This window comes from Protopterus annectens, chromosome 6.part0, assembly GCF_019279795.1.
Source record: "Protopterus annectens isolate FY-2018-M chromosome 6.part0, PAN1.0, whole genome shotgun sequence".
In the NCBI taxonomy this organism is placed as follows: Eukaryota; Metazoa; Chordata; order Ceratodontiformes; family Protopteridae; genus Protopterus; species Protopterus annectens.
The window spans coordinates 160,298,426-160,326,269 of record NC_056737.1 but is presented as its reverse complement, the minus strand read 5'-3'; the positions used below and the strand labels follow the sequence as shown (position 1 = coordinate 160,326,269).

General features: G+C 39.6%; 1 protein-coding gene across 1 annotated transcript in view; it reads left to right on the top strand.

Moving 5' to 3' along the window:
- LOC122803780 (echinoderm microtubule-associated protein-like 5) overlaps window positions 1-27,844 on the top strand; it is a 3,919,718-nt gene that overhangs the window by 1,901,224 nt on the left and 1,990,650 nt on the right. The window contains exon 15 of the mRNA XM_044073467.1: window positions 21,802-21,907. Within this exon, the coding sequence (XP_043929402.1) occupies window positions 21,802-21,907 (106 nt within the window). The remainder of the gene's footprint in view (window positions 1-21,801; window positions 21,908-27,844) is intronic.

Below are 27,844 nucleotides of genomic sequence, written 5' to 3'. Positions count from 1 at the left end.
GTTTAGGGTAGCATCTATCTTCCTTATGTTCTGAAGTGTCCCTCCCTAATTTCCTACTTTTACACTTAGATATAAAAACACATTTCTCATCTACCTTTTTCTTAATGTTTTCTTAATGTTCAAATATCTGTCCTTCTCTTCATCCACTGCAAAAATAGGTCTTTGACTATTTTTTTATTAATTTCATCAATTCTTTTAAACAAACATTCCATTTCTGTTTCATTTTGTCTAATAATTACTTTCATGATGGAGAAACCACATATATCAAAAATCCTAATAAGTTCCCTGTAAAACTATGAGCACTCTTTAACATTATTTGGATACTTATATACCCTTAAACCTTTTGGTACAATTTTCATTTCTAAACATTGCTTAAGATATTTGTTATCTAAAGCCAAAGTTTTATACTTAAGCATACATTCATATAACAAATTCAAAGTGAAATCACTGGTGTTTTCAACATCAGCAATATTATTCTGTTCATTACTGAATTCTCGCCATTCAGCTTCATACTTCATAGGATTACTATGCACTGTTCTTTGTCTAAAATTAAAATCACTTGAGTTCTGCCTCTGATTATCCTGCCTTTTTTCTTTAGGTCTCACAACCTCAGCTCCGTTGTTTTCTACATCCACAACTGTTCGTTCATCCAAAGGGGATCTAAACATGTGTGGAATTCCAGTTGAGGATGCTGCTCTATTAGAATCCAAATTTGCATTGTCTCCATGTTTACCGGAAGCTCCCTGGTCTTTTTCCGGTACTTCATTGTGTCTCTCTGCAGATGTGAAAGCTAGAATTTGGTAATAGTAATGGGTTGCCAGTTAGCATGAGGTAGTTGTTGAAGTTTGTCAAGGTATCTAGTTCTGGTCAGCTGGCAACAGATTAGATAAGGGCAGACTGTATACCAGTGGTGCAGAGAGGTCTGCTAAACAGGTACAAAGAAATTGGGGGAGGGGGTATGGGACTGCTGGTAAATAGGGCACAAGTGTTTTGCAATTAGTGTATTAAGGATGGGTTTTATGGACATTACTAAAACTAGGATTTTGTCAATTGTAGGTGATATGCTTAGGATGCTATGATGTTAAAGTACAGGGTACTGCTACTTTGAACTACAGCTGAGTTGCTTAGGGCAGTGGCTAATAATGCAGGTTAGAGCACAACTGCAACAGATGAGAATGACTATTTTGGTGTACTGCTGACAGGAGAATTTAAGTCCACATTTATTAGTTACTACATAGTGTGAGAAAGTACAATGAAACCCTGCTCTAATAAATGCAAATATACAACACTGCCAAAATTAGAATAACAGAAAAGCACATCCAACCAGTCAGAAAGAGCAGCGTTAGCAGGCTTCAAAAGATAGTAAAACAGGTCATAGCAGATTTCCCTCTGTCAAAGGTTCAAGTCCAGATACTGCTCAAGTTCTAGTACAATTAAAAAAAATACCTCAAGTGAGAGCCTGGAAAAGGACTTAAAATACAGAGAAGTATTCACTAAAGCATCAATGACTGTGTCAAACTGACATCCAAAAGCTTTGCTCCCATAGTACTTACTAATGCATACTAACCCTCACGCTGTACCTGTCCGTAACCCAACTCTATACCTCACCTTAGAAAAACCCTTCCCATAACTCTACTATTACACAAGACACTCAGACACACTACATACAGCAGCAGCACACATGCACAGTACTAAAGCTATCCCTTTCCCTAGCCTTTACTCTAATTCCAATCTACAAACACTCGCATGAACAGTCCTACCCAAAATGCCAAAACTTTTGATATATATGAAAATTTCAGCATTAAAATCCCAAACCCACATGCATTGATCTTCCTTCTTTCAGCATCTGTACCATTCAGTAATGAATGCTGTCAATGAATTTTCCAAGCATTTCATTCTGTTGACCAGCTGATAATTTGAAAGTGTGAAGTGAACCCATATACATATATGCGTGTGTGTGTGTGTGCGTGTGTATAAATATATATATACATATATATACATTCCAAAGACATGCATCTGGAGCATTTCTCCCCGGGCCTCCGCTGAAAACAGGCTCTGTGGAGCCTAGTCAGACATTCCCGGTCAACAAATGTTAAATAAATAAAATAAATAAATATATATATATATATATATATATATATATATACAGATAAGTTACTTTCATGTGGTTGAATACTTATTTTGTTGAGTGAGTTTTGTGCTTGGGAAATTTGTCAAAAGTAAATTTTGTCGAACATGCTTTTCATTGAGTGCTGGAGTTATCAGATGTAGATAGATGGATTGTGCATGGTAAAGCAGGTGTGGAAAGGTTATTTATTACATGTAGGAGCATGTGAACAAGTTTGTTGGTTAGGGATAAAGTAAAGGCTAAGTAAAGGGGTAGATTTAATGTTATGCATATCCCATGATGTATGTCATATGCGTCTCTGAATGCCTTATGTATTGGTGGTGTTATGGAAAGTATTTTTCTAAGTTAAGGACCTTTTGATGTTAGGGACAGGTGTAAACCTCGGGTTACAGCTAGCACACATTAGTAAGGAGGAGCAGATACCAACCCTGTTTTCTATTTTCACTTTTCTGCAAAATCTCAGTTTACATAGTTAAAATTCTAACATTTGCAGGGTTTTTCTCTTTTCCCATGGTTGTGTGACTGCAAAGTTAGTATATTAAGTAAGTCTGTGGGGTGGAGAGTTAAGTCCCTACATGGAGGTGCTGCAAAAAAGATGTTAGTTCTTTTTTCTGATGTGTAGGCTTGGCTGAACCAACAAGAGGAGTTGTCATCCAGACAGCCATTGAGGTGGTTTGACATTCCAGCAAAGAGGACATGTCTATTAAAGACCTAACCCTGACCCGGTGCCTGATGTGGGCACACAGATCACCTCTGGTCCTCCTACACCCTCCCCACATGTACAAATGCTGTAAAGACTACTGATCTTGGGATTGCTAAGCCCCACCCCCCCATTGTTCTGATAATTTTTGGTGTTCTACATGGCTACACTTCCATGGTGGTGATCAGTAGACTAAAAGTACCTTTTCCTCTTCCAAGACTGAGTAAACTGGCTTTGGCTGCAGACTGTCAACATTCCTTGTTTAGCTGTTACAGCATGCAGACTGCTTAACTCCAGTTGTCTGAGTTTTAGTCAAAGCTTTATCCCAGTACATCACCAGGCTAGACTGTTAAGTGATATTTTCTGTAGTTGGATTCTACACATAAACTAAATTAAAGGATTTCACCTTTTTGCCACCATTTATTGTTGTGTTTTACTTTTTAAGTTTTGTATTTTTCTGTGCCATTTAAACAATATTCTACATACTTGGTCAACACTGCAAGTATTCAGCAGCTCCTGTTAGATACCCAACTGTGGAAACAAACATTTTTATTTGCACTGTGTATTCAAGAGATAGTAACTCTAAATAACTCTACACAAACATTAACATTAAGAGGAACCATCTGTTTTATTAATTCATTCTCTGTTTATCTGCTTTATGCAGTCTATGGTCACAGGAAGCCAGCACTAGAGCCCTTACTGTCTGGAGGCTCACTAGTTCACCTGCATCATTTCCTTGGCATATGGGAGGAAACAAAGCATTGGGCAGAAATCCATGTGAATACCAAAGTACATATTTGTAGTGATCCAATGATTGTTGATGAAGTACAATGAAGTACATGAAGATGTGAAGCACTAGATGTAAGTGGGATGCACTCAGTACAACTTACGTGCCTCAAACTGCTGAACACTTGAGTCAAGAAATACTGGTGATAAGCAGTGACCTGAAAATAGTGTTTTATGCATGAGCAAGCCCTCCTGAATCCCCAGTATGACAGCTCTGCCACCCCACAGTAGCAGACTATAAATATACTGCCTCAGAGGGTGAATAAACTCAGAGAAAGTATAGTTTCAGACAGAGCTCGTGTATATGGCTACGTTCTTTATACTCATCACTGTTGCAGTAGCTTTAGCTATATGGGTTATATCCTGGCAAGGATGTAACAGCCAGCCAACTTCCAAAGATTCAGGGCACCTTCCATGTGCCCAAACTGTCAAGTAGCTTGAGCTTAGCTGACTAAAAGACAAGTTTAGGTGCAAAGCTCTTCATAGTTTTACTGCTACCAAAGAATACGCTCCTGTGAAAAAATTAGATATGGTAAATAGGTTCTTACATGTTGATTTATAATCTGTTTGTACAGAATGTTTTAAAGACTTGAATAGTGTCCTTTTACATTTCTAACTGCTCATGTTTGTGAAGAAAGATTGTAAAGGCAAACTGTCTCAGATTCAGCTAATCTCCAAATGATGTCATTGGAATGTTGACAGTTGATATGTGTTACTGTCAGAAGCTGAAAGATAGGAAGGAACTTCAGTAAACAGGTGTTGGTTGATTTTAAAAATATAAAATGAAAATTAGAACTGTAACAGTTATGACAGGCTAGTCTATAAAAGAGCCTGCTGAAGTCAGTTACAGTTGTTAGTTACAGTTGTCAGTTACAGCCAGTTATGAGTTGTTCACAGATACTGTGCAGTGGATACCCAAAAGGACTCAGCAAGAATGGTAAGCATGCCTTTGCTCTGTTGTAATATATTTTTTAGATCAGGGACAGTGTTCTTTTGTCAGTTAGGAGATTATAACTAATCAGTTAGAGTTTTTCTGAATGCTGGATTTTTATCCTATGGTATTGATTTAATTTTCCTGGTGATTGAGTTCTGTTTGTTTATTGGAAATTACGGTTTTAGGATAGTGGGAGACGTCACAGTATTGTTGACAGTTCAGTGGGATATTAGATGGATGTCACATTAATTCCTCTGAGGCTTTTGAGGATCAGTGGTCAGCTTGTGGTTTTCTTTACTGGGAAAATAAGTTCCCTTTGGTGAAAAGCCTTCCATTTCTTTTTAAATTATGTTTGTGTTGTATTACTTTCCCCTTCAGGAAAGTAATTTTAAAGCTAGGAGTGTTATTATTTAATGGATTGTCTTGAGACTGTAATATATGTTTAAAAGTAGTGTAAACTAAATAAAAACATATTTTTTCTGGATAAATTGTGGTTATTTTTTCCATTGTTGGGTTGCATAGTGTTTTAAAGTGCTTTTTAGTATGTTTTTTTGTCAAAAAAGTAAGTTTTATGAACTGGTAGTTTTACCAGTATTTGCTGCTTGTCTTCATTGGGAAAGAAGCACCATTTTCAGCTTGCCCATGGAATAGACTACTGGTCCCCATGGTTGGTTCTTCTTCCAATCATAAAAGGAAAAAGTTAAACAAACAGACTTTGCCACCATGGTAGACTAGCAGTTTGCCTGAGATGCACATGGCTGAATCTGCTGTGGCCATTTGCTGTACCTCAGACCACTCATTTTTTACCCCAGATCCTTCTGCTGGAGCACCTACAGTCACCATGGACCAGGAGTTAGCCATGTCCTCTGCAGCTGTTGGAGCCCCCTCAGTGGGCAAGGGAAAGCCACTGTTGTTAGTCGTGGGATAGGGAACAGGGAAGGTTTCCCTGTTGTGTCAGAATGCTGTGCCCATCCCTGGGGAAGCAGCTGTTGCCATTAGTAACATTGTTGGCCCCTTTTATTCCTGTCAAAAAGAAACAGAAAACCAAGTGTGTATCTACTCCTCCTTGTCCTGAAATTTCTTTGGATAGGAGTAGTTTACTAGGACTGTTCCAACTTTAATTGAAGCTATTGATCCTTCTTGCAAAGTAGTTTTCCTTGTTTCTTGAAAAGACTCAGGATTTTGAATTATAACAGGAAGTTGAAGGGATGGATTCAGGGTTTTGTCCTTACATTTCTGATTTAGACTTAGAGGAGAGCTCAGTTTCTGATTCTCCCTGTGGGTGTTTATCTTTCTCTGAGACTTTTGCTAGAATGTCCCAGTGTTTTCAGTGGGAGACCACTGAAGTTTGTCAGTCCTTCAGAAAATAGTATGAGTTGTTACAGAAGGATTCCCAGAACCTACAGCCATTCCTTCTGTCTTGTCTCCTTCAGAGAATGTGTGTCTTATTGCCTGAAGTTTTCTTGATAGTCAGACAGTTGTCCCTAAAAAGGCAGATAGGATGTATAAAGTTTCTCAGTCTTTTAAAATTTTATGTACCATTCCCAAACCTGACCCAGCAGCAATAGCTTTAGTTTATTCCAGTTCTGCCAAGCACTTAGTTAATTCCAAACCTACTCTTTCTAATAAGGATAGGAAAATTATTGATAGGTGTAGGGGAAAAGTGTATGCTTCTGTCTCTTTGATTTTCAGAATTTTAAATTGTCAGGCTCATACATTAAAGTTTGTTTTGAGATTGTGAATGTATGAGGAATGTTTTATTTGCAGTTTCTACTTGTGAAGAGAAATCTGCTTTAAATAACTTATTTTTTTCTATTGCACACGCCACTACTTATTGTTTGCAGTGTGTGTGTGTGTGTGTGTGTGTGTGTGTGTGTGTGTGTGTGTGTGTGCGTGTGTGTGTGTGTGTGCGCGCATGCGTGTAACTCCTTTGATACTTCTTCCAGGGCTATGACCACTGGTACTGTTAGATTTGCTTGGCTGCATTCTCAGAACTTCCCAGATGATATAAAAAGTGATACTTTACATTCTAATTTGGATAAAGAGTTAGTGTTTGACCCTTCTGCTACAGAGGTGATCAAAATGTGTGATGAAAGGGGCAAGCAGATCCAGGGAATCTTTAATATTTTTCAGCCCTTCTTTTCCAAACTGTCAAAGGGATTTTCTTTTTTCATCATCCAATTTTGGCAAAAAAAAAAACAGAATAAAGTCTCAACATAATTCAGGTGAACAAACATTTAAGATGAAATGGCAAGGGGGTTCCAAAAAGAAATCTCAAACCTACCAAAATCAAGGATGGACCAACAAGTCTGAATGACTGTTTAGTAGACCGTGTGACCCTCTCCCACCCCAGCCCCCTTTTCTCTTCCAGAAAGTCTGAATTTCCATTTTTCTCTTTGGCAACAGAATGTTTCATAGAAATGGGTTCTAAAATCATTTATCAAGGCTACATATTATAGTGGGTGGAAATTCTTCCTTTTGAAGGAGTCACTCATTATCCTGCAGATCAGAATCTTTTGTCTCTACCTGTTCATCACATGCTGTCCCAAGGAGTGATAGAACCAATTCCTCCTTCCCAGGTGGGGAAGGAGTTTTATTCAAGAATGTTGCTCGTGCCAAATAAATAAAATATTTGAAGATCAGTTCTGGATCATTCTTTCCTAAACAATTTTGTGACAGTGCCCAAATTCAGAATGCTGTCACTTCACAACCTGTTACTTTTTCCTCTTTCAAGTTTCCTGGTAACACCAGACTTGAAAGATGCACATCACCACATCCCTATTCACCCAGTCTTCAGATGTTCTCTGCCTTACCCTCTGGACTATCCACTGTACCAAGAGTGTCCACAGAGTGTCTAGTTCCAATTATAGCTCATTGCAGGCTGCAGAGTATCCATATTTTTCCATATTTAGATGACTTGCTTTCCTTTGCAGAGTCTTTTTCAAGGTGTCAGGAATCTCTGTCATGGGTGAGAGATCTCTTGTACAAACTGGGAATCCAAGTGAATATTCAAAAGTTGTTCTTGACTTCCATCACACAGGAGTATGTTCCTGGGATGTCAGCAAGACACATAAGTTCAAAGAGCTTTTCTTCCACAGAAAATTAGATCCTTATTTAGATGTATTTTGGGTGGCCACGGTGGTGCAGCGGTTAGCGTTGTCACCTCACAGCAAGAGGTTCTCTGGTTTGATTCTTGGCTGGGGTGCCTTCTGTGCGGAGTCTGCATGTCCTCCCTGTGGTTGTGTGGGTTTCCTACAGGTGCTCCGGTTTCCTCCCACATCCCAAAGACATGCTTTAGGTGGATTGGGCACTCTAAATTGGCGCTAGGTGTGAGTGCATGCATGTGTGTTCCTTCTGTGGAAGGTTGGGCGCTGGGCTGGCAACTCGACACCGTAAAACTCCACTGCCAGTCATGAGCAAACAGGTGATCCGCTGTGGTGACCCCTAATCAGGAAAAAGCCGAAAGAAGAAGAAGATTTAGATATATTTCTAGCAGCCGCGGTGGTGCAGCAGTAGCGTTATTGCCTCACAGCAAGAGGTTCCCCTGTTTGATTCTCGGCTGGAGTGCCTTCTGTGTGGAGTCTGCATGTCCTCCCCGCGGTCGAGCGGCATTCAAAAGACATGTGTGAATGGGCGTGCCTTCGCTGAAGGCTGGGCAACGGGCTGGCAACTTAGCACCATAAAAATCTACTGCCAATCATTAGCAGACCGGAGTTCCGCTGTGGCGACCCCTAACCAGGAAAAGCCGAAAAGACAAAAAAAAAAGAAAAAGAAAAAAAAAATAGAAATATTTCTAAGGCTTTCAATTAAGAGTTTGGTCACTATGAGGGAATACCTCAGGATTTTAGGTCTCATCAGATCTATGATTCTTATGATATCCCTGGCAAGGCTCTACACAAGAAAGACTCATTGGTATCTGAAATCTCTTTGGTCCCAGTGTCAACACCCCTTATCTTTTCAGATCCCAGCGCGGAGACATAGGAATTGGAGACAACAAATATCCTTAAATGCAGGTCTCACCTTCTTCTTCCCTACTCCATAGCAATCAGTCACCACAGACACTTTGGACTTTGCTTGGGGAGCAGTTTCAGGAGGGATAAAAGTGCAGGGGGTGTGAAACACCAATGGCAGATGCAAGAACATATATATCAAGGAGATGCTTGCCCCGGTCAAGGCCCTCAACTCTCTGAACCATCTTTGGTCCTTGTGACCTCTTCAAGTGGTTATAGACAATACCACAATCTTATGGTACATCAACAAGCAAGGGGGAACCAAGTTATATCCCCTTTGCAGACTACCATTGTTAGCTTGGGATATAGCTTCACAGCACAATCTCACTCTACAGGTATCCTACATTCTGTCAGAGAAAAACTGTGTGGCAGACAAGCTTAGTGGGTCAGGGGCAGACCCACACAAATGCATGAGGTCTTTTAAGATCTGAGACATCTGTGGGAAGTTCCTTGAGTAGACCTCTTTGTTTCCTCTCTGAACAATCAGTGGGCAAAATTCTGTTTCAGGACATTATGCAAGAATTCCTGGAATACAGATGTCTTTTCTTTTGTTTGAGTAGGGTGCCTTTCCACCCTGTCCTGTAATTTCCAGGGTACCTTGAAGATTCAGAAGGAATCCTCCAAGGTCATTGTGATGATTCCCTTCTGGCCAAGGCAACTGTGGTTTTCCCTTCTTTTGGAAATGGCCAGGGACAATTACCACAAGCTTCCTCACAGACTGGATCTACTTACACAAGACCAGGGGTATATGATACACCCCGTCATCAATCATCTTCATTTGACTGCATGGATGATAAGGTCTTAATTCCTTTTAGGCACATGTTTTCTGCAGACATGCAGCAGGTATTAATAGAGGCAAGAAAGCCTGCTACTAGAAAATCATATATTAGCAAATGGAAAAGGTTTTCCTGTTGGTGCCAACAATGTAACTGGCACTTGTTCAAGGCTAGTTGTTCTCTGGTTTTACGATATCTGTGTGCGTTATTATCCTGTGACCTTTCTTGTTCCTATGTCATGTTTCATTTTTCCGCCATTTCAGCATGTTTGCCCATGGACCCTCCTCTGTCAAAGCAGTCTCATGTCAAAATGTTCTTGAGAGGAGTTTTGCTTTAGAGGCCTCCAAGAAAGTTAAGAGACCCCTCCTTGGGATCTTAATTTTTGTGATTCAGTACTAAACCATGATTATAAGGTGTTTATGTGTGTAATGGCTAAAAGAATGCCAAAAGTGATGCCAAAATTGATAGATATGGATTAGCTTGGTTTTATGGAGGTGGAGGCAAACATGTGACAACATTAACAGAACACTGATTGTCCAGAGGGAAAGCAGAATGTAAGAAAATACCACTGATGTTGGTGGATCTTGATTTAGAGAAAATATTTGACAGAGTCAGCTGAGACTTTATGAGCAGAGCAGTGAAGCATTTGCTTTCCCTGATTAAATTATCAGGTTGATTATGAGGATATATGAGGGATCAGAGGTGAAAATTAAAGTGAGTGAGTTCCTCTCTGATAATTTCTGATCGAGCAGAAGAACCAGGCAGTCATATCCTCTATCCCTTGTGTTATTTTAAATTATATCTGGAACCACTGGCAAACAAAATAAAGGACTCAGAAATTCAAGGATATAATTGGTATGGTAGTCTAGAAAAGCTGGCTTCATTTGCGGATAATATTATTTTATACCTGACAAAACCAGAAAGGGACATTACAGTGTTGTGGAACATATTGACTATATTCCTGTCATCTGTAAAATAAGTTAGTACTCTCACCGTTGTTCTAGTGTGTCTAGCCTGTTCACTGTTACTGCTTTTTGATGAAAAACATGTTTTCCCCACAGTATTATGCATGGTCATCGTCTCTTCCAGAATTTTTTGAGTACAGGCATCACTGTACCCTCTCTGCTCAAACCTATTCTGGAGATCTATAATCTCCTGCTTAAAGTATCCATCTTGGGCAGATAGCCTAGAGATTCTAAGAGCCTGTCCTTTAACCACATTTCTAAAAACATGTTTTGGATGCATATTCTTTTTATGTAGTAATGTGTTCCTATGACGATCTTTTCTATGTATTTTGGTGGAAAAGATCCACATATCATCTTTGTGTACGGAAAAATCTAGAAATTCAATTTCACTTTGTGAGCTGCTAACATCAAACTCAAAAAAAATCAGTACTTTTCTCTATGTCACTATGAAAGTGTCTCAACTCCACTTCATTACCCCACCATAAGAAAAAAAGATCATCAACAAATCACCTGTAAAATATAATTTGATGCCATTTACTTGTATTTAGGATGTGGACATTCTCCCATGCTGCCATTACTAGATTCGCATAACTGTTTGCGCTGGAAGTACCCATTGCCATGCCCTCTTTTTGTACATAGAACTTATGTTCAATATATATAATGTATGTTAGCACCAACTCCATTAACAGGCATATGAGGTCAATACATGTGTTATTATAAGTCTTATCTACCATCAAATACTGTCTAAGTAATTCTATACCAGTGTCATTAGGAATGGACGTAAATAGTGTACATACATTTTCACTAACAGAATTGTCTCACCTTTACTATCGAAGTGTTATGTAAAATTGTATAAATCTTTCAAAAGTTGTTTGGAATCTCTTAAAATGTGGGGATTTTTATTCACTATAGGTCTTAACTGCTTCTTTATGCGACTTGATAGCTCAGTGGGCCAGTTACGTCCAGAAACTACAGGTCACAAGGGATCTTTATGGACCTTAGGAAATCCATGTATAATTGGAACCAATGGCTTCAAAACTTTAAAATAATTGTACAAGTCTAAAATAATTTCACTATTAAAAAAACACTCATACAAAATGTTATCGTCTTTTCAATGTGTCACTCATTACACCCTTGTTAATAGGTATGTATGCAGCAACATCATTCAGCATAGTACTCATAGTGCTGTAGTAGTATTCACTATTCATAATTACTATCAATCCACCTTTGTCAGCCTGTCTGAGAACTATAGTTCTATCTGAGTGTAATTGCTTCAAAGCTTCATATTCCTTTTTATTCAAATTATATGACTTGTAACATCTATCAGGCTTATTTAGAGAATTAAAAATATAATTTTCACATAAACTGACAAAAACATCTACCACAGGATGATTCAATGGTATAAATGCGCTAGTTTTTTTTTTTAATATTGCAACTCCCATTGTGTGAATCATTTTTGAACATCATTTTTAGTGAAACATTTCTACTAAATAATCTCAGATCCAAAATAGCATCAGTTACCTGAGTACCCTGTGTTGGAATAAACGACAGTCCTTTCTGCAATAAACTTAGTTCATCAGGGCTTAATAGCCTTGAGGATTCCACACTAAGCATTTTCTTTCCAAGATCTTTTTTGCTGCCCTGGTGGACGAAGATTTTTGTGGTGTCTTCCTCTTCATGCGGCTCCTGCTGAACGACCGAATGCCCTGTCCCTATTGAATACGGAGTGAAATCTTTGGCAGAACACCACGGCTTATGCTGATAACTACTGGTAAAAACTACAATGGAACACCACAATTGCACCAATAAAACCAACTTTAATAATCCATAAAAGGCAAGAAACAAGTAAAAAACTTTAAGCGCTTTCAGCTAAAATACCCTTCTTCAGATCGTAGTATAAATCCTGCAAAAAAAAAACAAACATTTTTTAAAACGTAAACATCCAATCAAAAATAAGCTTTTTCCAAACTCATCCAATTATAATTAATTTCCTGATTGAATAGCATTAGCGAAAAGACAGCTAATCAAAAGCTTAGATGCCAGCATACCCTCTAGATAGTCCAATAAAGAACCTTCCAATCACAAGCTATTCTCTGAGGAAAAAGCCAATAGCTTATTTGGGGCAGAGTTAATACTTCATAATGTATTCTTCAATTGAAATACATAATACGAGGTGAGCCCCCTAGAAATGCCCTATCATTAATCTCCCCTCTGGGAAGACTACCATTCATAAACTACACCAAAGAAGAGGGGACCAATCACTATCTTTGATTGGTGTGCATCTTCAAAAACAGTTGTGTTATGAGCCCAACGTTCTATACATAAACTTTTCGTTCCAATAGCAATGATATAACAAAAGTAAAGTGTTAATAAAGTCATTATCTTCGATCGATGTACATCTTCATAGGTAATTGTGTTATGAGCCCATCTTTCATATACAAGCTAAAAACCTTCCATTTCAGTAGCAAAAATGTAACAGAAATACAATATTGGTAAAATCATGATTCAAGTAAGCCGCTTTGTAGACCAAACAGACAGATCGTAGCAAAGAAAACTAACAAACTCACTTAGATCAGAAAGGACAATAAGCAGGCAACTATTCTTGCAAGCGGCAAAGAAACAAGTTTCCAGTCACTATAGATGATAAAACTATGCAAGCATAGGCCGGGCTTTCTATAGCAAGAAACGCAGTTAGACGAGTATTCAATCATAACTAAAAACACTTTAACATTATAGGATGAGGAAACTTTAAAACACATTGGATAATAGGGCTAAAATAGCCAATCAGCAATTTCATCCAGTTGTAATTAATTCCTGGTTGAATATTATTAGCTAAAGAGCAGCTAATCAGGAGCCTAGCTGACAACATACCCTCTGCATAGTCCAATGGGGGAACAGCCAATCACAAACTATTTTCAGAGGAAAAGACCAATAGCTTATTTGGGGCAGGGCTAAAAATTCTACAATGAATAATGGTGCATTCTTCAATTAAAACATATTACGAAACGAGTCCCCAAGAGACAACCTATCAGTAATCTCCCCAGTGAGAGAGCTACCAATCACAAGCTACATCTAAGAAAGGGAAAACAATCACTGTCTTCGATCGATATGCATCTTCGAAGACAGTTATGTTACGAGCCCAGCTTTCAGTAAACAAATTATCAACAAGTTTATCGTTCCAAAAGCAAAAGTATAACGAAGATGAGATATTAGTGAAAACAAAGTTAATATAATAATAGTGAATCACTTTGCAAACCAATAAGTCATAACAAGGAGAACTAAAGATCTGCTTAGAATGGGAAAACAGACATCTATACTCACAAACAACAAAAGACACAAAAAAAACCCTCTAAAAATGCCATATAAAACATCTATCAGTCACTGTAGATGGAAACTAGAAGACTGTAGATATATCAGGCTTTCCATAACCTGATGACGAAAACCTCACTCAAACAAAATTACCATGTAAACAAATCAAGAAACAGCTACTTAAAATTGCACAAATCAACTTATAAGTCATAATGAGGCTGAGTGACATAGAGACTATCCTATAATAAGAAAAACATTGATTGAAATTGTAATCATAACAAAAAAATACTTTGACAATATAGAACAGAGCAATTTGTAAATACAATAAGTAGTGAGACTAAGAGGGTCAATCATCAGTTCAACTAATGGTACAATAACCAATCATAACAAAGAACAAAAACAGAAACCACAAATCGAGCCTCATAAGGTCAAACTATAGCCAGTCTCCTTGCTTTTAGTATAGGTTTCAAAGGAACTACATTGTTTAGACCTGGAGGGCAATAGGCTCTCAAATTCACAATCCACTCAAGGTGATTTAGTAAATCGAACTGAAATCCGAGAAATTGAGTGGATTGTGAATTTGAGAGGGAACACATGTTTTTCATCAAAGAGCAGTAACAGTGAACAGGCTAGACACACTAGAACAATGGTAAGAGTACCAACCTATTTTACAGAATTAACAAATATAGCCACTAGTGTTGTTAAGAAATATTGGCCAGTATTAACACATAATTCTGACATTAACACTATAGTGGGTGACAAACCAAGCTTTTTATTTAGAAATAAGAAGTCATTAAAAAGATTGTTATGCTATCCCAAAGCTTAAATGGGAGCTGAGACAGGGGCTGCAAGAGGTACTCGTCTTTGCACTAAATATAATCAGTGCATTTATATTGACACCACTAATAGATTTGAACATCCAGATTTACGTAGAGAATTTAAGTTTGATGTTGTTGTTTTCCTACCAATGAGGGCATAAAGTGACAAAACTAAAAATTCATTACTTCATTTATTACATTGTGCCATTCACAGCTGACCCCCGAGGAGGCCATAAACCTTCTGAGTCTTTGGGGATTTACATCTCTTACTGTGTAGTGTCAGACAGTAGCTAAGGCTGGGATATCAAGAAACCCGAGGAGTCTATATCACTACAGCCTGCCTTAAGAAAACAAATTCAGGCACTATTCTGTAACTGAAGCAGGAAGGGCTTATTTTATTGAGCTAAAAATACAACAAACCCACATGTGAGATGGCATCACTAGAAATATATTACTGACACTCTATCCGGTAGTCTTAAAGTAATAAGTAATTCTTTATATATCCATTATCAAAGAATGGAACAAATAACCTGAAGGAAAGGAATGGTCAATGGTGTGTAATTTTCTGTGAATAATCAAGCTATTCCAGAGTCAAACAAAAATGAATAACTGCTGCTAGTGTTGTAGTGACCTTAGTATTTCACAGAAAGTGTAAACTTACAATAACAGTAAATGTTCAGATGATCACTGCTGCTGTAGCCTAAGCTATATGGGTTACATACTAGCACAGCTCACGATGACTTAACAGTTTGGGTGCCTGTAAGGTGCCCTGAAGCTTTGGAAGCTGATCAGCTGTTATACTCTTTGCAAGATATAATCCATACAGCTTAGGCCACTGTGGCAGTGATCAACATGAAGATCATCAATATATAATTTAAAAAATATCTTTTTTTTCACTTTTTAACTTTAATCACCCTTTAATGATACTTTAAGCATTCTCTGTGTTTTCTGTACATATTTTAAATGGCCAAGAACTTTGAAAGCATTTTCATTAGGCTAGCTGCAGAATAGGAAAGTTTGTGGCTATGTAAGTGCTGCAACTGTGAGAAGGAATCATCTAACTTATGAAAACAACAATAAGTGGCTGTAACCTGCTGATACACACTGTTGACATAATGTAAAGTTAAGATCAAACAGGTGGGCATATACTGTAAATAGTACGTCCTTCTGTAATGTGTATCTGAAATAGGAATTTAAAAAGAGAATAAAATGCAGACATATTATTCCAGCTATTTTAGGAAAAATTGTGAGGTTAGAATTTAAGGAGTGTATATAACATTGTATGGTAATACAATAAAGAAAAGGGCTCATGTTCTGAGTAATAGTGATGTGAATTATTGTACATAAAGAAAGGTTTAATACATAAGGAATAAAAGAAGTATTGATGAGACCCTTCTGTGGTTGTCTTTTACTTACTCGAGGTTCAGTTGCTCTCTACTCATTAAATCACAGCTCAACTGTTAAGCGTGAGAAAGTGTAGTTGTGTAAGTCAAACTCACCATAACAGCAGATGTTTGATAAATGCTGCAGTAGCCTTAGCTATATGGGTTATATCCTGGTAAGGATGTAACAGCTGTCCATCTTCCAAAACTTCAGGGAACTTTCCACGTGCCCAAACTATCAAGCAGCTCGAGCTGAGCTAACTAAATGACAAGTTTGGGTGCAAAGCCCTTCAGAGCTTTCCTGCCAACCGAGATAGGGAAGCAGAACCCTGAAAGGACAATGCTAAGAACAACAAATAGTAAATGTTGACACTGGCATAAAAAACACACAAAAAAACATTGGGGATTGGGGGAACTACTACTGCAGAAGTAATCATTAGAAAAACTACTGTTTTTTTTAAACAATAAACATCTTTATTAAATTATCACATATGACACAGGCAATCTTACAATTATATAAATGAAAATAAACCATACTGACACAATCTCAGCTGCAAAAATTATACATTACAAACCATGCTGACACATCTATAGCTGCAAACATTATACATCACTTATAATATATCCAGTCATTGTCAGTCAAACATTACAAAGCTCATTCAAATCCTGCCTTCATTTAAACCTTGTTCCTCCTCTGCATGTATTGATCCCACAATTCTTATTTTTCCTATGCAATTTGCTCCTACCCTTTTCTAAGGATCACAATTCCAGTTGCTTTATCTCTGTTACTATCTTCGCTACCTCTAATAAAGTTGGTTTAGACTTTGATTTCCATTTTCTATAAATTGCTTTTTTGGCAGAAATCATAATTAGACTCAGCAAGGCCTTACTTATGTCTAGGCAATTCCGATTATGTATCATAGCTCAAAAAAATAATTTCCTTAGTTCCACCAATTTGCTCACCCAGTATCTTTGACAGAGCAATATGCAGGGAATCTTTAAAGTCTGCCAGCTCATTACACTCTGAGAAAATATGTTTCTTCCCCATCACACCTCCAACATTTGCTGTCTACACCTATTTAAACACTTCCAAGCAAAGATCCTAAATCTTCTAGACCTTTTGATTGATTGTTATAATTATCATGCAATATTTTATATGCTCTACTAATTATTAATTTCTTAATGGCAATTTCTGTTCTAGATACTACTAAAAACTCTACCAGTGCTGATCCTTCATTTAGGACCACCCTGTTTCTTTCTCTTTGCCTGTATTCTGATATCAGTCCTTGATAGCAAAGGCAGTCTCTAACCTGCAGTCCAAATGAGTGCTTGGCATCTTCCCATTCTATTACCTTTCCCTCTCTAGTTATTTGCTCCAAATACCTTGGTTCCTTCGTCAGTTTTCTCCAATAAATTCCAGCCCCCTCTTGCCTACTGTCTGTATCCCTAATTGTAGTCATCCCTATAAGGAAAATCTCCTTTCTCCATTCCCGTGTTGGTTCAGTTCTTACATACTTTTTGCTAATTTATGAATGTAACATTCTGCATGGCTGGACCAAAAAACTAAAGGTGGAGGCATGTCCATATTCATTAAGGATATCCACACCTCCAGGCTAGTTGCTCAGCATAATGCATCTGAGATTATCCAAGTGCAACTAACTCTGGGCAAGACCGCAATCCAAATTGTAACTTGCTACAGATCCCCCACCATGCCCCAGGATTCCCATTCCTCATTTCTTGATCCACTGGAAAATATTAGGGTACAACCCAACACCCTAATAATGAGCCATTTCAACTAACCACCATTAACTGGAAAAACTACTCATGTACCAACTTTTTTGCTCAACGTTTTCTGGAATTCATAAATTCCAACGCCTAAGATCAACTTATCAACACCCCCACCAGGGGCAGCAGTATCCTAGACTTCGTCATTACCAACATGGGCGACCGGTGTTCCACACCAGAAGTCAATTCCTCATTGGTCAGATCCGACCACAAGCTAATCAGTCTAGACATCCACATCCTGCCCTAACCCCCCATTAGGGAAACCACCGTAAGAAATTTCTCCAAAGCCAACTTCATAAGACAGAAGTGGCAAACTTCACAACACCCATGCAGATGGACAGTAGAGATACGACTGCTGTATCCCACACAAACGCACTTTATAAGCACTTACATGAGTGCATGGATCGTGCTATCCCTAACAGAACCAAGATGCTATCCTCCAAAAAAGGAAGTCAATCTGGCGGTCCCCTGCCATAAACAAACTCTACAACAGAAGAAAGAAACTGTTGCAAAAAAAGAGTAAAATCCCATAACTGGAAGAACTCCCTGGTCAGCCTCAGTAAGAAGCTGAGATCCCTCATAAAATCCTCCAAAGCTACTTATGAAAACAAAATCGCCACTGATTCTAAAGACAACCGCAAAGCATTCTATAGCTATGTCAAGAATCTCAATGGCAACACTCAGATCTGCTCTGAGTTACAGCACAAAGGCACTAAATATACAGAACCAACTGATATTGCCAGCATCCTGGCAGATAGGTTCAGTGCTAACTTTACCCCATTCACTCCCTAAAGGGCCCATCTGTATATTAGAAGAATGCAAAGTTCCTGTAATCATGGCTGCATAGGTAAAAACCACACTCTCCAAAGCCAAGAACACAGCATCCATGGGACCTGACAACATCCCAGTCTGCGTTCTACATGAACTACAGAATGAACTGGCACCCCACCTAAGCACCATGTTCAGTCATAGCCTCACCTCAGGCTTTGTGCCCACTGAATGGCACACAGCAAGGTTATCCCACTCGATAAAGGGGGAGCCACCACGGATCTCGGGAACTACCCCCCCCCATTAGCCTAACGAGCCTGGTCTGCAAGGCCATGGAACGTATCATCATGGAACTTATAAACAAAGACATTGGTAATCTTCAAACTCTGGACCCCACCCAGTTCAGGTTTGTAAAAGGCAGATCATGTCTTCTAAACCTGATTGACTTCTTTGAGTCACCAAAGTGTAGACGAGGGTAAGGTGGTCCACACAACCAATCTAGATCTCGCCAAGGCTTTTGACACAATCCCCCACTCTGGAATTATAGATAAACTCACTAAACTAGATATAAATCCCTATGTCACAAGATGGGTTGCCAAATGGCTTCACTGACAGAACCCACACTGTGAAAGTAGCAGACTCCAAATCCGACTTTAGACCAGTGACAAGTGGAGTACCACAGGGTTCAGTCCTGGGTCCTCTCCTGTTTGGTATCTACTTTCCTGAAGTACAGGCTAACACAGAAGGTCTTTGGCTAATGAAGTTTGCAGATGACTGCAAACTAGTAGCCATAACTGAAACTCCTAACGATGTGGACATCCTACAAAAGGGCCTCACTGAGACAGATGCCTGGTGTCAAAGCCATGGCCTCAAATTCATTGCCAAAAAGTGCATTGTCATCCCTTTTGGTAAAAACTCTGTACCTATGAGCTACCACATAGGTGGTAGTCTACATAACATGAGAAAGTGTGATAAGAGACCTTGGTACACAGGTGGACAGTAGTCTTTCCTTTGATAATCACATTACCACAGTAGTCAGGAAATCCTTCTGCATGGCACACCTCATCACAAAAGGTTTCTCATCCAGGAAAAAAGAGGTCATTGTTCCCCTCTACTCATCACTCATTAGACCCATTATAGAGTACGACGCCCCTTTTGGTATGTACCTCACAAGACAGCTACAACAACTGGAAAGGCCACAGGAATACCTCACAAAGAGGATTACTGGCCTCAAACAGATGCCCTATGCACACCGTCTCAAAAAACTCCAGCTTTACTCCGTCGCATATCTCCTACTCAGAGGCGATCTCTGCCTAACATACAAAGCTATGTCAAACCCAGAGCTGTTGGACATGCTCCACTTAAATCCCAATCCCTCCGAGCTACACGCTCTAGGGAACCTAAACCTTGTCACCACAATAAACAGAACATGCTGGAGGGATAGATTCCTGTCTCAGAGACTTCCCATATTCTGGAACAAGCTACCTATCTATATCAAACAAAGCTCCTCATTAGCACTCTTCAAAAAAATCTTGATGATTGGATGGGAAATAGGAAATTCACCCTGGGATCCACCTCTATGGCTCTGCTCGACAGGGGCAAAGGAAAATAATTTTCTTGGGTGGCAAAAGCCAGGGTACATTTTTGGCTAGGCTTGTATAGGCCCTAGGGCCGATAGCCTAGTACCTACCTATGAACCTATGAACCTATGAGTACTGTTATGCTCCTTAACGGTCTGCATCCAAAATCCCAGTCTCTCCTTGTTTCTTGATTCCCCCTTTTTATCATCATCCTGTTCCAGTTTGAACTATAGTTTTCTACTTGTGCTGTGTAAATGAGCTTTAACTGGGTTTCTCTAAAATACCCCTTCAAATTGGGTAATCCCAGTCTGCCTTGTTCTATTGGAAGAATAAGCTTATCCCACTTGACTCTTGCCATCTTCCCCTCCTAAATAAAATCCTTCAGCTTTTTATTAACTGCTATCCACAACCTCTCTGGTTGATAAAAATATGCCTGACCTATGTATAAGACTAAAGGGACTAAAAAAATTTTAACTGCTTGTATCTTACCATTGGTATTCATATAAAAGAGCTTCCATTTTCTCAGTTTTTGTATTATCTTTTCCACAAACAGGTGCAAATACCTTACTATTGTAGGCTTTTCCTGAGCCAAAAATCTTAAAATGTGAAAACTATGGAGGCACATTCTTAAAAAAAAATGTACCTTGTGATTTCATCCAAACCAAACAGGTCATACACTGAAGAAAGCTGAGTAGCCTATAAAAGTGACGGAAGGGGAGACGCAGTTAAGTTATCTGTATGTAGCAGGATATGGATAGTTTCTCACATCTCTAATTAGGCTGGTTTGAGGACTACTTGAGTTCTGAGGGCTGTAAGTTTGAGATCACTACAAGACCCTTGTATTGCATAGCCTTTAATGACCATCTCCTTTCAATCATACCTAGTTTCTGGTATTGAATGTTGGTCCTTTTTTGTTCCATTCTTTGTCAGTACTTGTCTAGCTCTGTCTGTATCTGTTCTATATGGAATATCCCCATTTCTTCCCTTGTCTGTTTTCCGGAGACACAAGTATGTTTGTATTCTCACTTCATTACAGACAGTACATTTCTCCATCTGGCCTTGCTCTTCACTTTTGACTTCTGCCACTTTTTTGACTATTGACGATCATTTGTCTTTGCTCATTCTGCTCTTTGCTGATCTGTATCTGTACTAACTAGGAGTTAAACTTGAATTACTTAACTGAATCAAATATAATTCCTTAATATTAATGTATGTAATTGCCATCTTTGGGATCTAAAAGAGTCAGTATTCAGTGCTTTCAGTGCTGAAAGGGATAAAATGGAGTGGAGATAAGAATGAATGAACTTCAGGCAATTTCTACCTAGTTTTAATTTCTACTCCAATCATACTATTTTTTATTTTTATCTGTCTGTACCCTGTCAGATTACCTGGCAATTTCAGCTTTAGACAAAACATTTCTGCTTGCTTAGTTGTACATTTGTATTCAATTCCTTTACAGTTTAATCCAGATGAAAACCAGCGGATTCTTTCTACACTGCAGGATGGCTGAGATATGCATATTCTAGTTTTATTTTGCCTTTTTCCTAAATAGAACTATTTTAATGGTGTTATTTCCACACATGCTGATGTTTATATTAGTGCAGCTTCAACCCGATATGGCTACATTGGGAATATAATCGGAGCCTTGTAGAGTGATTCTAAAAATGGGTTTGATTTTAAGATTTTTCTTTTAAGATGAACTTAGTACAATATATACCTATTTTCTTTGAAATATGGCTTGTTTATACTTGATTTACTGCAGTTCATATAAAGGCATGTGGTACTTATAGATGATGTTGCAAGCTTTTACACATGTATTTATTTACTTATTTATTCATTCATTCATTTTTCCCACTTTAGGTCGGCAGGGAAGCTACAATTCACATCTGGGATATAGAGACAATGAAACCACTGTCTGTATTAAAGGGCTATAACCAATATGGTGTGTGTGCTGTAGATTACTCAGGTATGGTGTTATAAAATTCTGTGTCTGTAGAGAATAAAAAAATACATAATGCAGTAAGCTTTTTAGCTTTATTAACTGGGTTTTCTTTTTCAGTAATACATGGTGGTCTGCTGTTAATAGAGATGAAAGAAAATGTTCTTTTGTTCTTGTTTATGTCAGTGTGTTAAAGAGATAGAGTATGTGATCTACTGCTGGTTTACTTAGTGTGTTTGCATTGTGGAACATAGTGAACTTTTCCATTTGTTTCTGCCTTACTCAGATTATAGTTACAAGTGTTTATCATATATTGTGATGAGTGTGCTTACATCGAACAGCTTCTCTTTGGGTTGTTTTGATCACAGCTAGTTGTCAGTGCACTGCATGTGCTTGTTCACTTTGCCCACCACTGTGAAGCTGTGGGGTCAGTGTATCTAAGTAATGGGTTGTGGGAGGAGGAATCCCCCACAGATTTTTGGGAGATTGTTTTGAAGATTTGAGTTATGTTTCAGGATTTACAAAAAAAAAAAAATAATGAAGTATAAGGGATTCAGAGACGTTCTTGCCACCAGAGCTAAGTGACTAATGTAGGTTGTTCAGTTAACAAGATGGCTAGCAGAAATAAGGTAAAGCTGCACCAGGGATCACCTTATTAGCAGCTAATTACCATGTCTTTAACTTGAACACCATGCTGTCAGATCTGACAATGCTAGTGTTCTACTTAGCCCCACTCAGACACATAAACAAACACACACGCACATCTAAGCTACCAAAACAAACAAACAAAAAACAAACCACTGCAGATTTACTCACTAAAACACTCGCACACTTGCATGCATGCTCCAATGCGCATACAGAGACAACTTCCCATAATTAACTTCCTGCAGGGCAGCCACCCAGACACACACATACACATAGTCATCATTGCACCCTTATTTATGCTCCTACAGACAGACACACGTGCGCACACACACACGCACACACACACACACACACACACACACACACACACATATGCACAGACGTACAGGTCCACACACGCTTGGCTAATTTGCATTAGCCTCTACCCCATGAATGAAGTATTTGCATGTGGCTTCTTCAGCGAGACTACTGTCCATGGTATGGACACTTCTAGAGTAAAACCACAGTAAGAGATCAGTCTGTGAATTGTTCAGTTTTAATGTGAAACCTTCAGAGTTAAGGCTTCTGCATTGTGAGTAGCCTTTCTGAATCCAAGGTATAGTTAAGTGAAATGATGTAATACTAGTAAATGTTGCATACTCTGTATTTTGTCTGCATGATAGGCTGACCATGCAGTTGGTGACTTAAATGATAATTCTTTGTTTTTTTCTGTTTTTTCTTCTCTTTTTTTTTTGGTACCACAAAATCCCCTCCTTGCTTTACCAAATCAGTTTTGGGGAAATGCAACTTGGGATTGGACTGAATGCTATAAACAGGCACTGCAGCAGTCATTTTGATTCTGAATTGACATTTATGACTCAGTGTTACTCGGAGCTATTTTCTTATTTCAGTTTTATCTTCCTATCTATATATATCTACATGTATTTATAGATATACACATAAACAAATGTCAAATTAAAAAATATTTTATATATATATATATATATATATATATATATATATATATATATATATATATATATACTTCTTAACCTGATTGCTAAGTAAATGTATGTGACAAGAGTTCTGAGCTTCTTTGAATTTCATATGTTTAGCAAATTATATGATTTATGATTTCTCATCTCAGTGCAGCAGCATTTTTTAAACACCTTAATTAAATTATCACTTAATATATAATGGCAAGCATACAGTAACAGAAAAAAATATTAATATTTTTTTTCATTTACATAAATTATAAATCACCTATCTTTTCTTTTCTTTGTAACTGTTCTCAGCTGAACATTACATAAATTGTTGAATTCTTGCCTTTCCTTAAACCTCATTCCTCCTGCTAAACATTATTCTGCATGTATTGCTCCCACAATTTCCATTGATTTCTCTGTAATTTGATCTTTCATTTTCTAAACATCCCACTTTGAGTTCTTTTATCTCTTTTATAATTTTCAGTACTTCAAATAAAATTGGCTTAGACTTTGTTTTCCATTTTTTCATAGATCTAATGTTATTCTAGTCACCATTCATCACATATGGGTTTAGCTGGCACACTTAAACAACAGCTCAGCTCAAGCTCCTCTGCTCCCATAATGCTGTGCTGCCCTCTAACCCCTCAGATCTCATTTGCTGCTTTTGTATGTCAGACACAGATTGCTCAACTCCTCGGGGTATTTCATTACTTTGTAAGTAGGTGTGCTTCTTTTTGGGATTTTTCCTTCTTCATAAGTTAATTTTCTCTTCTTAGAGTCCTTGTACAATTTTCGTGTAGTGTTTGTGTAGGTTTTAAACCCTTTCATTCCCTACCATTTCCTCTCGGCACTGCAAAGCCTTCTTGAAAAGTTTTTGTTGCATCCTTCAAATGACCTTTCTCCGCCGTGGGATCTTACTCTGGTGCTGCAGTCTCTAACAAAACCCCCTTTTGAGTCTGCTACATCCTGCAATCTTACGTTTCCTTCTTGGAAGACTGCCTGTTTAGTGGCTGTAACCTCAGCAAACAGAGTATCAGAATTGCAGGCTCTTACCATTAAGCCTTCTTACTTAATATTAAATAAAGATAGAGTGACTTTGAAACCCAACCCCTGCTTTATGCCCAAAGTGGCCACTGAAGAGAATCTCAATCAGTCAATCCAACTTCCAGTGTTTTTCCCTAATTATGCTATTAAAGGAGAATACATTTTACATACATTAGATGATCATCGTCACATCATCATCTTCATTTCTGTTTGCACAGAACTAAGCACTTCCGACTGTCAGACCAATTGTTTGTGGCCTTTTCAGTTAACAGGAAGGGCCAAGCTGTGTCAAAAATTGCTATCTTCTGTTAGATTTCTCGATGCATTTCTATCATTTACTCCTCATGTGGTTCTCCTTTGCCTGGACCAGTTAAGGCTCATTCCAGCAGGTCAGTGGCCACTTCAGCTGCCTTTGTAGCCTGCCAGTCTTTGGATGACATTTGTGCAGCAGCAGCTTGGTCCTCTCTTCATACCTTCATCTCTCATTACAAACTTGACCTAGTTTCTAGAGGAAGGGCTTCCTTTGGCTCCACTCTTCTTCGGCATGTCCCTTCTTGAGGCCACCCAAGAATTTTGGGTAGCTGGGGACTCTGACCCATATGTGATGAATGGTGACTAGGATAACATCAGATTAATAGTTATGTACTCACCATAACTTGGTATCTGTGTTATCCATAGTCACCATTCATCACGCTTCCACCCTCCAGCCCCCTTCCTGAGGGATTGGCAGGATTTTGGTGGACTTTAATTGGTGGCAGGTTTCTTCTGTCTGTCTTCTTTCTCCATGGCAAACTTGATCTGAGGGGTTAGAGGGCAGCAGAGCATTATGGGAGGGGAGGAGCTTGAGCTAAGCTGTTCTCTAAGTGTGCCGGCTCGGATCCGATGTTGGATCCTAGACCCATACGTGATGAATGGTAACTATGGATAAAACAGATACCAATTTATGGTGAGTACATAACTGTTATTACTTTTCTGGCAGCCAAAAGAATTAAACAAAATAAGGCGTTTCTATGTATAGGCAGTTCAGACCCTGTGTCCCAGCTCAAAAGAATAATTTAATGTTAAGTTGTCAATCTCGCCTTCATTCTTGCTGGATGGGTTCGGAGCCGATTCTCGGCTCCGACTCAGCCTGTACTAAAGCTCGAGAGCTATTTTTACCGGCTCGAGGCTCCCCTGTATCCCACAATGCTAGGCGCTAACTACCCAGATCTCGTTTGCCGCTTCAGCTATGAGGTTGCGTTTTTGCCGGCTCTCAGGTTAAAATTAGAAAAATCTCTTCTGGTAAGGTTTTTTCTCCCTTTTGTAGTATTAGTTTTGTCTATTAGACCCACTTTACCCCTCTAGTGTATCCCTTTCCTAGATAGCTCCCTTTTCGGGTTTATTTCTTGTTACCAACCCCACTCCTTAGATTACTAGGCCTTCGGCTAACTTTAGTTTAGACATTAGCTTAATCTTAAGTTTATTTTGGTTATTGTTAGAATAGATTTTCTATTTTTCAGTTTAAACAGTCTCAGTCTTTGTGTGTGTGTGTGTGTGTGTGTGTGTGTGTGTGTGTGTGTGTGTGTGTGTGTGTGTGTGTGTGTGTGTGCGTGTCTAGACTGAGTACGTTTGAGTGTGGGTGTTTTTTTGTGTGTTGGTGACTTGTCATCCCTTCAGGATGTCCAAGGATTCCAGGGTTTCAGGCTTCAAGAATTGTGACTCGTGCTGTCAGAAGATGTCTCTGACAGACGGCCACACTTCTTGTGCTTATTGCCTGGGCCCTCTGCACCTGCAGGACTCTTGTTCTGTCTGCCATGCATTCAGTCCAAGAGTCCTGCAGGAACGAAAGTACAGGCTTATATTACAAGGCTTGTTGAAACCCGAAGGTTCCCCGACCAAGTCTTCGTCGGGCAAACCTTCGAAGCCCACAAAACCGTCAGCTCCAAGATCTGAGCCTTCGTCTAGTGGTGCTTCTAGTGCTCCTACGTCGGCTCCGGCTGGAGCTGATCCTACCAAGGCTCAGTCAGCTCCGATAGTTGTATTAGAACCGTCTGAGAGCCGTAAGTGCTCCAGGTCTCCATGTTTGGAGTCTGTCCATTCGTCTCTGAGATCTCCTTTGCTTTTGGAGCGGAGCCATCGGTCCCATTCCTCTCGGTCTTCCAGGCTTTCGGAACACGACCTCGGGAGGGTGGTTAGTAGACTCCTTAAGTCGCAAGCACTGGCCCAGATGCTTCAGAGCCCTTCTCAACAGACAGTGGCTATCCCCATTCTATCGTCAATTCCTCCTCCGACTCTTCCTTTGAGCTCGGAGCCAGAGTTCGTGGGAGCCGGGACCGTCGACATGTCAGAGCCGATACCACACCTTTCGGCTCTGTCATCGGCTCCGATCTCTTCCATCGTTCCATCATTGGAAGGATCCAGGCGTCGGGACTTCCTCGTCGGCTCCGAGGGGGCGAGTGGCATCGGACCCTTGTCCGACCCCATTCTCCCCCTCGGAGCCTCGGCGCAGGTCAGTTCGGCCCCGACATCGGCCTTGGAGCCGTCCCTCTCGGTGCCGGGAGGGGTCCTTATCTCTTCGGAGCGGGGGCCTTCTTCCCTGCCTGATAGGGGTGCCTTCAAGGTCATGAGGAGCATGCTGGCCCCTGTGCCTGCTCCTCGGTCAGCTCCCTCAGCTCCTCCCACTGTTGTGCCTGCCACGGTCTCTACCCATTCTCTCGACCCCGACCGCAGAGATCCAACACTTCAGGTGCCCCCATTGGGAGCATCCTCCTCTTCCGAGGCCTCCCCTGATCCATCAGGGGAGCCCCCTCAGAAAAGGAAATGCAAGAGGAAGCATGTGGACTCTCCTGAGTCCGTCACATCTGACACCGACTTGGATGAGTCGGAAGGGTCCCCACGGTCCCTCTCTGAGGATGTCTCCTTTTCTGACATCCTTGAAATCCTCAAACAGAGGGGGAACTGGTCTACCCTCAATCCTTCCGAGGATGAGTCGGTTTACCTAGAGACTTTTGGTTCTCGTCCTTCCACCTCCTGGGTGTCTCCGCCCGTTGACCCCCTTATGGAAGTGGTGGCGCGGAAGGCATGGACAGCCCCTGACTCGATGGAACCTACCCCATGGAGGCCTTCAAAATTTATCGCAGCCCCTTCTGATAAACAGTTTTTAACCAAAGGTGTCCCTCTTGATGCCATGGTGGTTGCGGCGGCCACTAAGAAGGAACTGGCTGATCCTTCAGTACCGATCCATCCTCCTAATAAGGAATCTAGGACTATGGATAGGTGCGGCAAGCGGATGTTTTCTTCAGCGACCTTTACCATGCGGTCGCTGAATTACTTA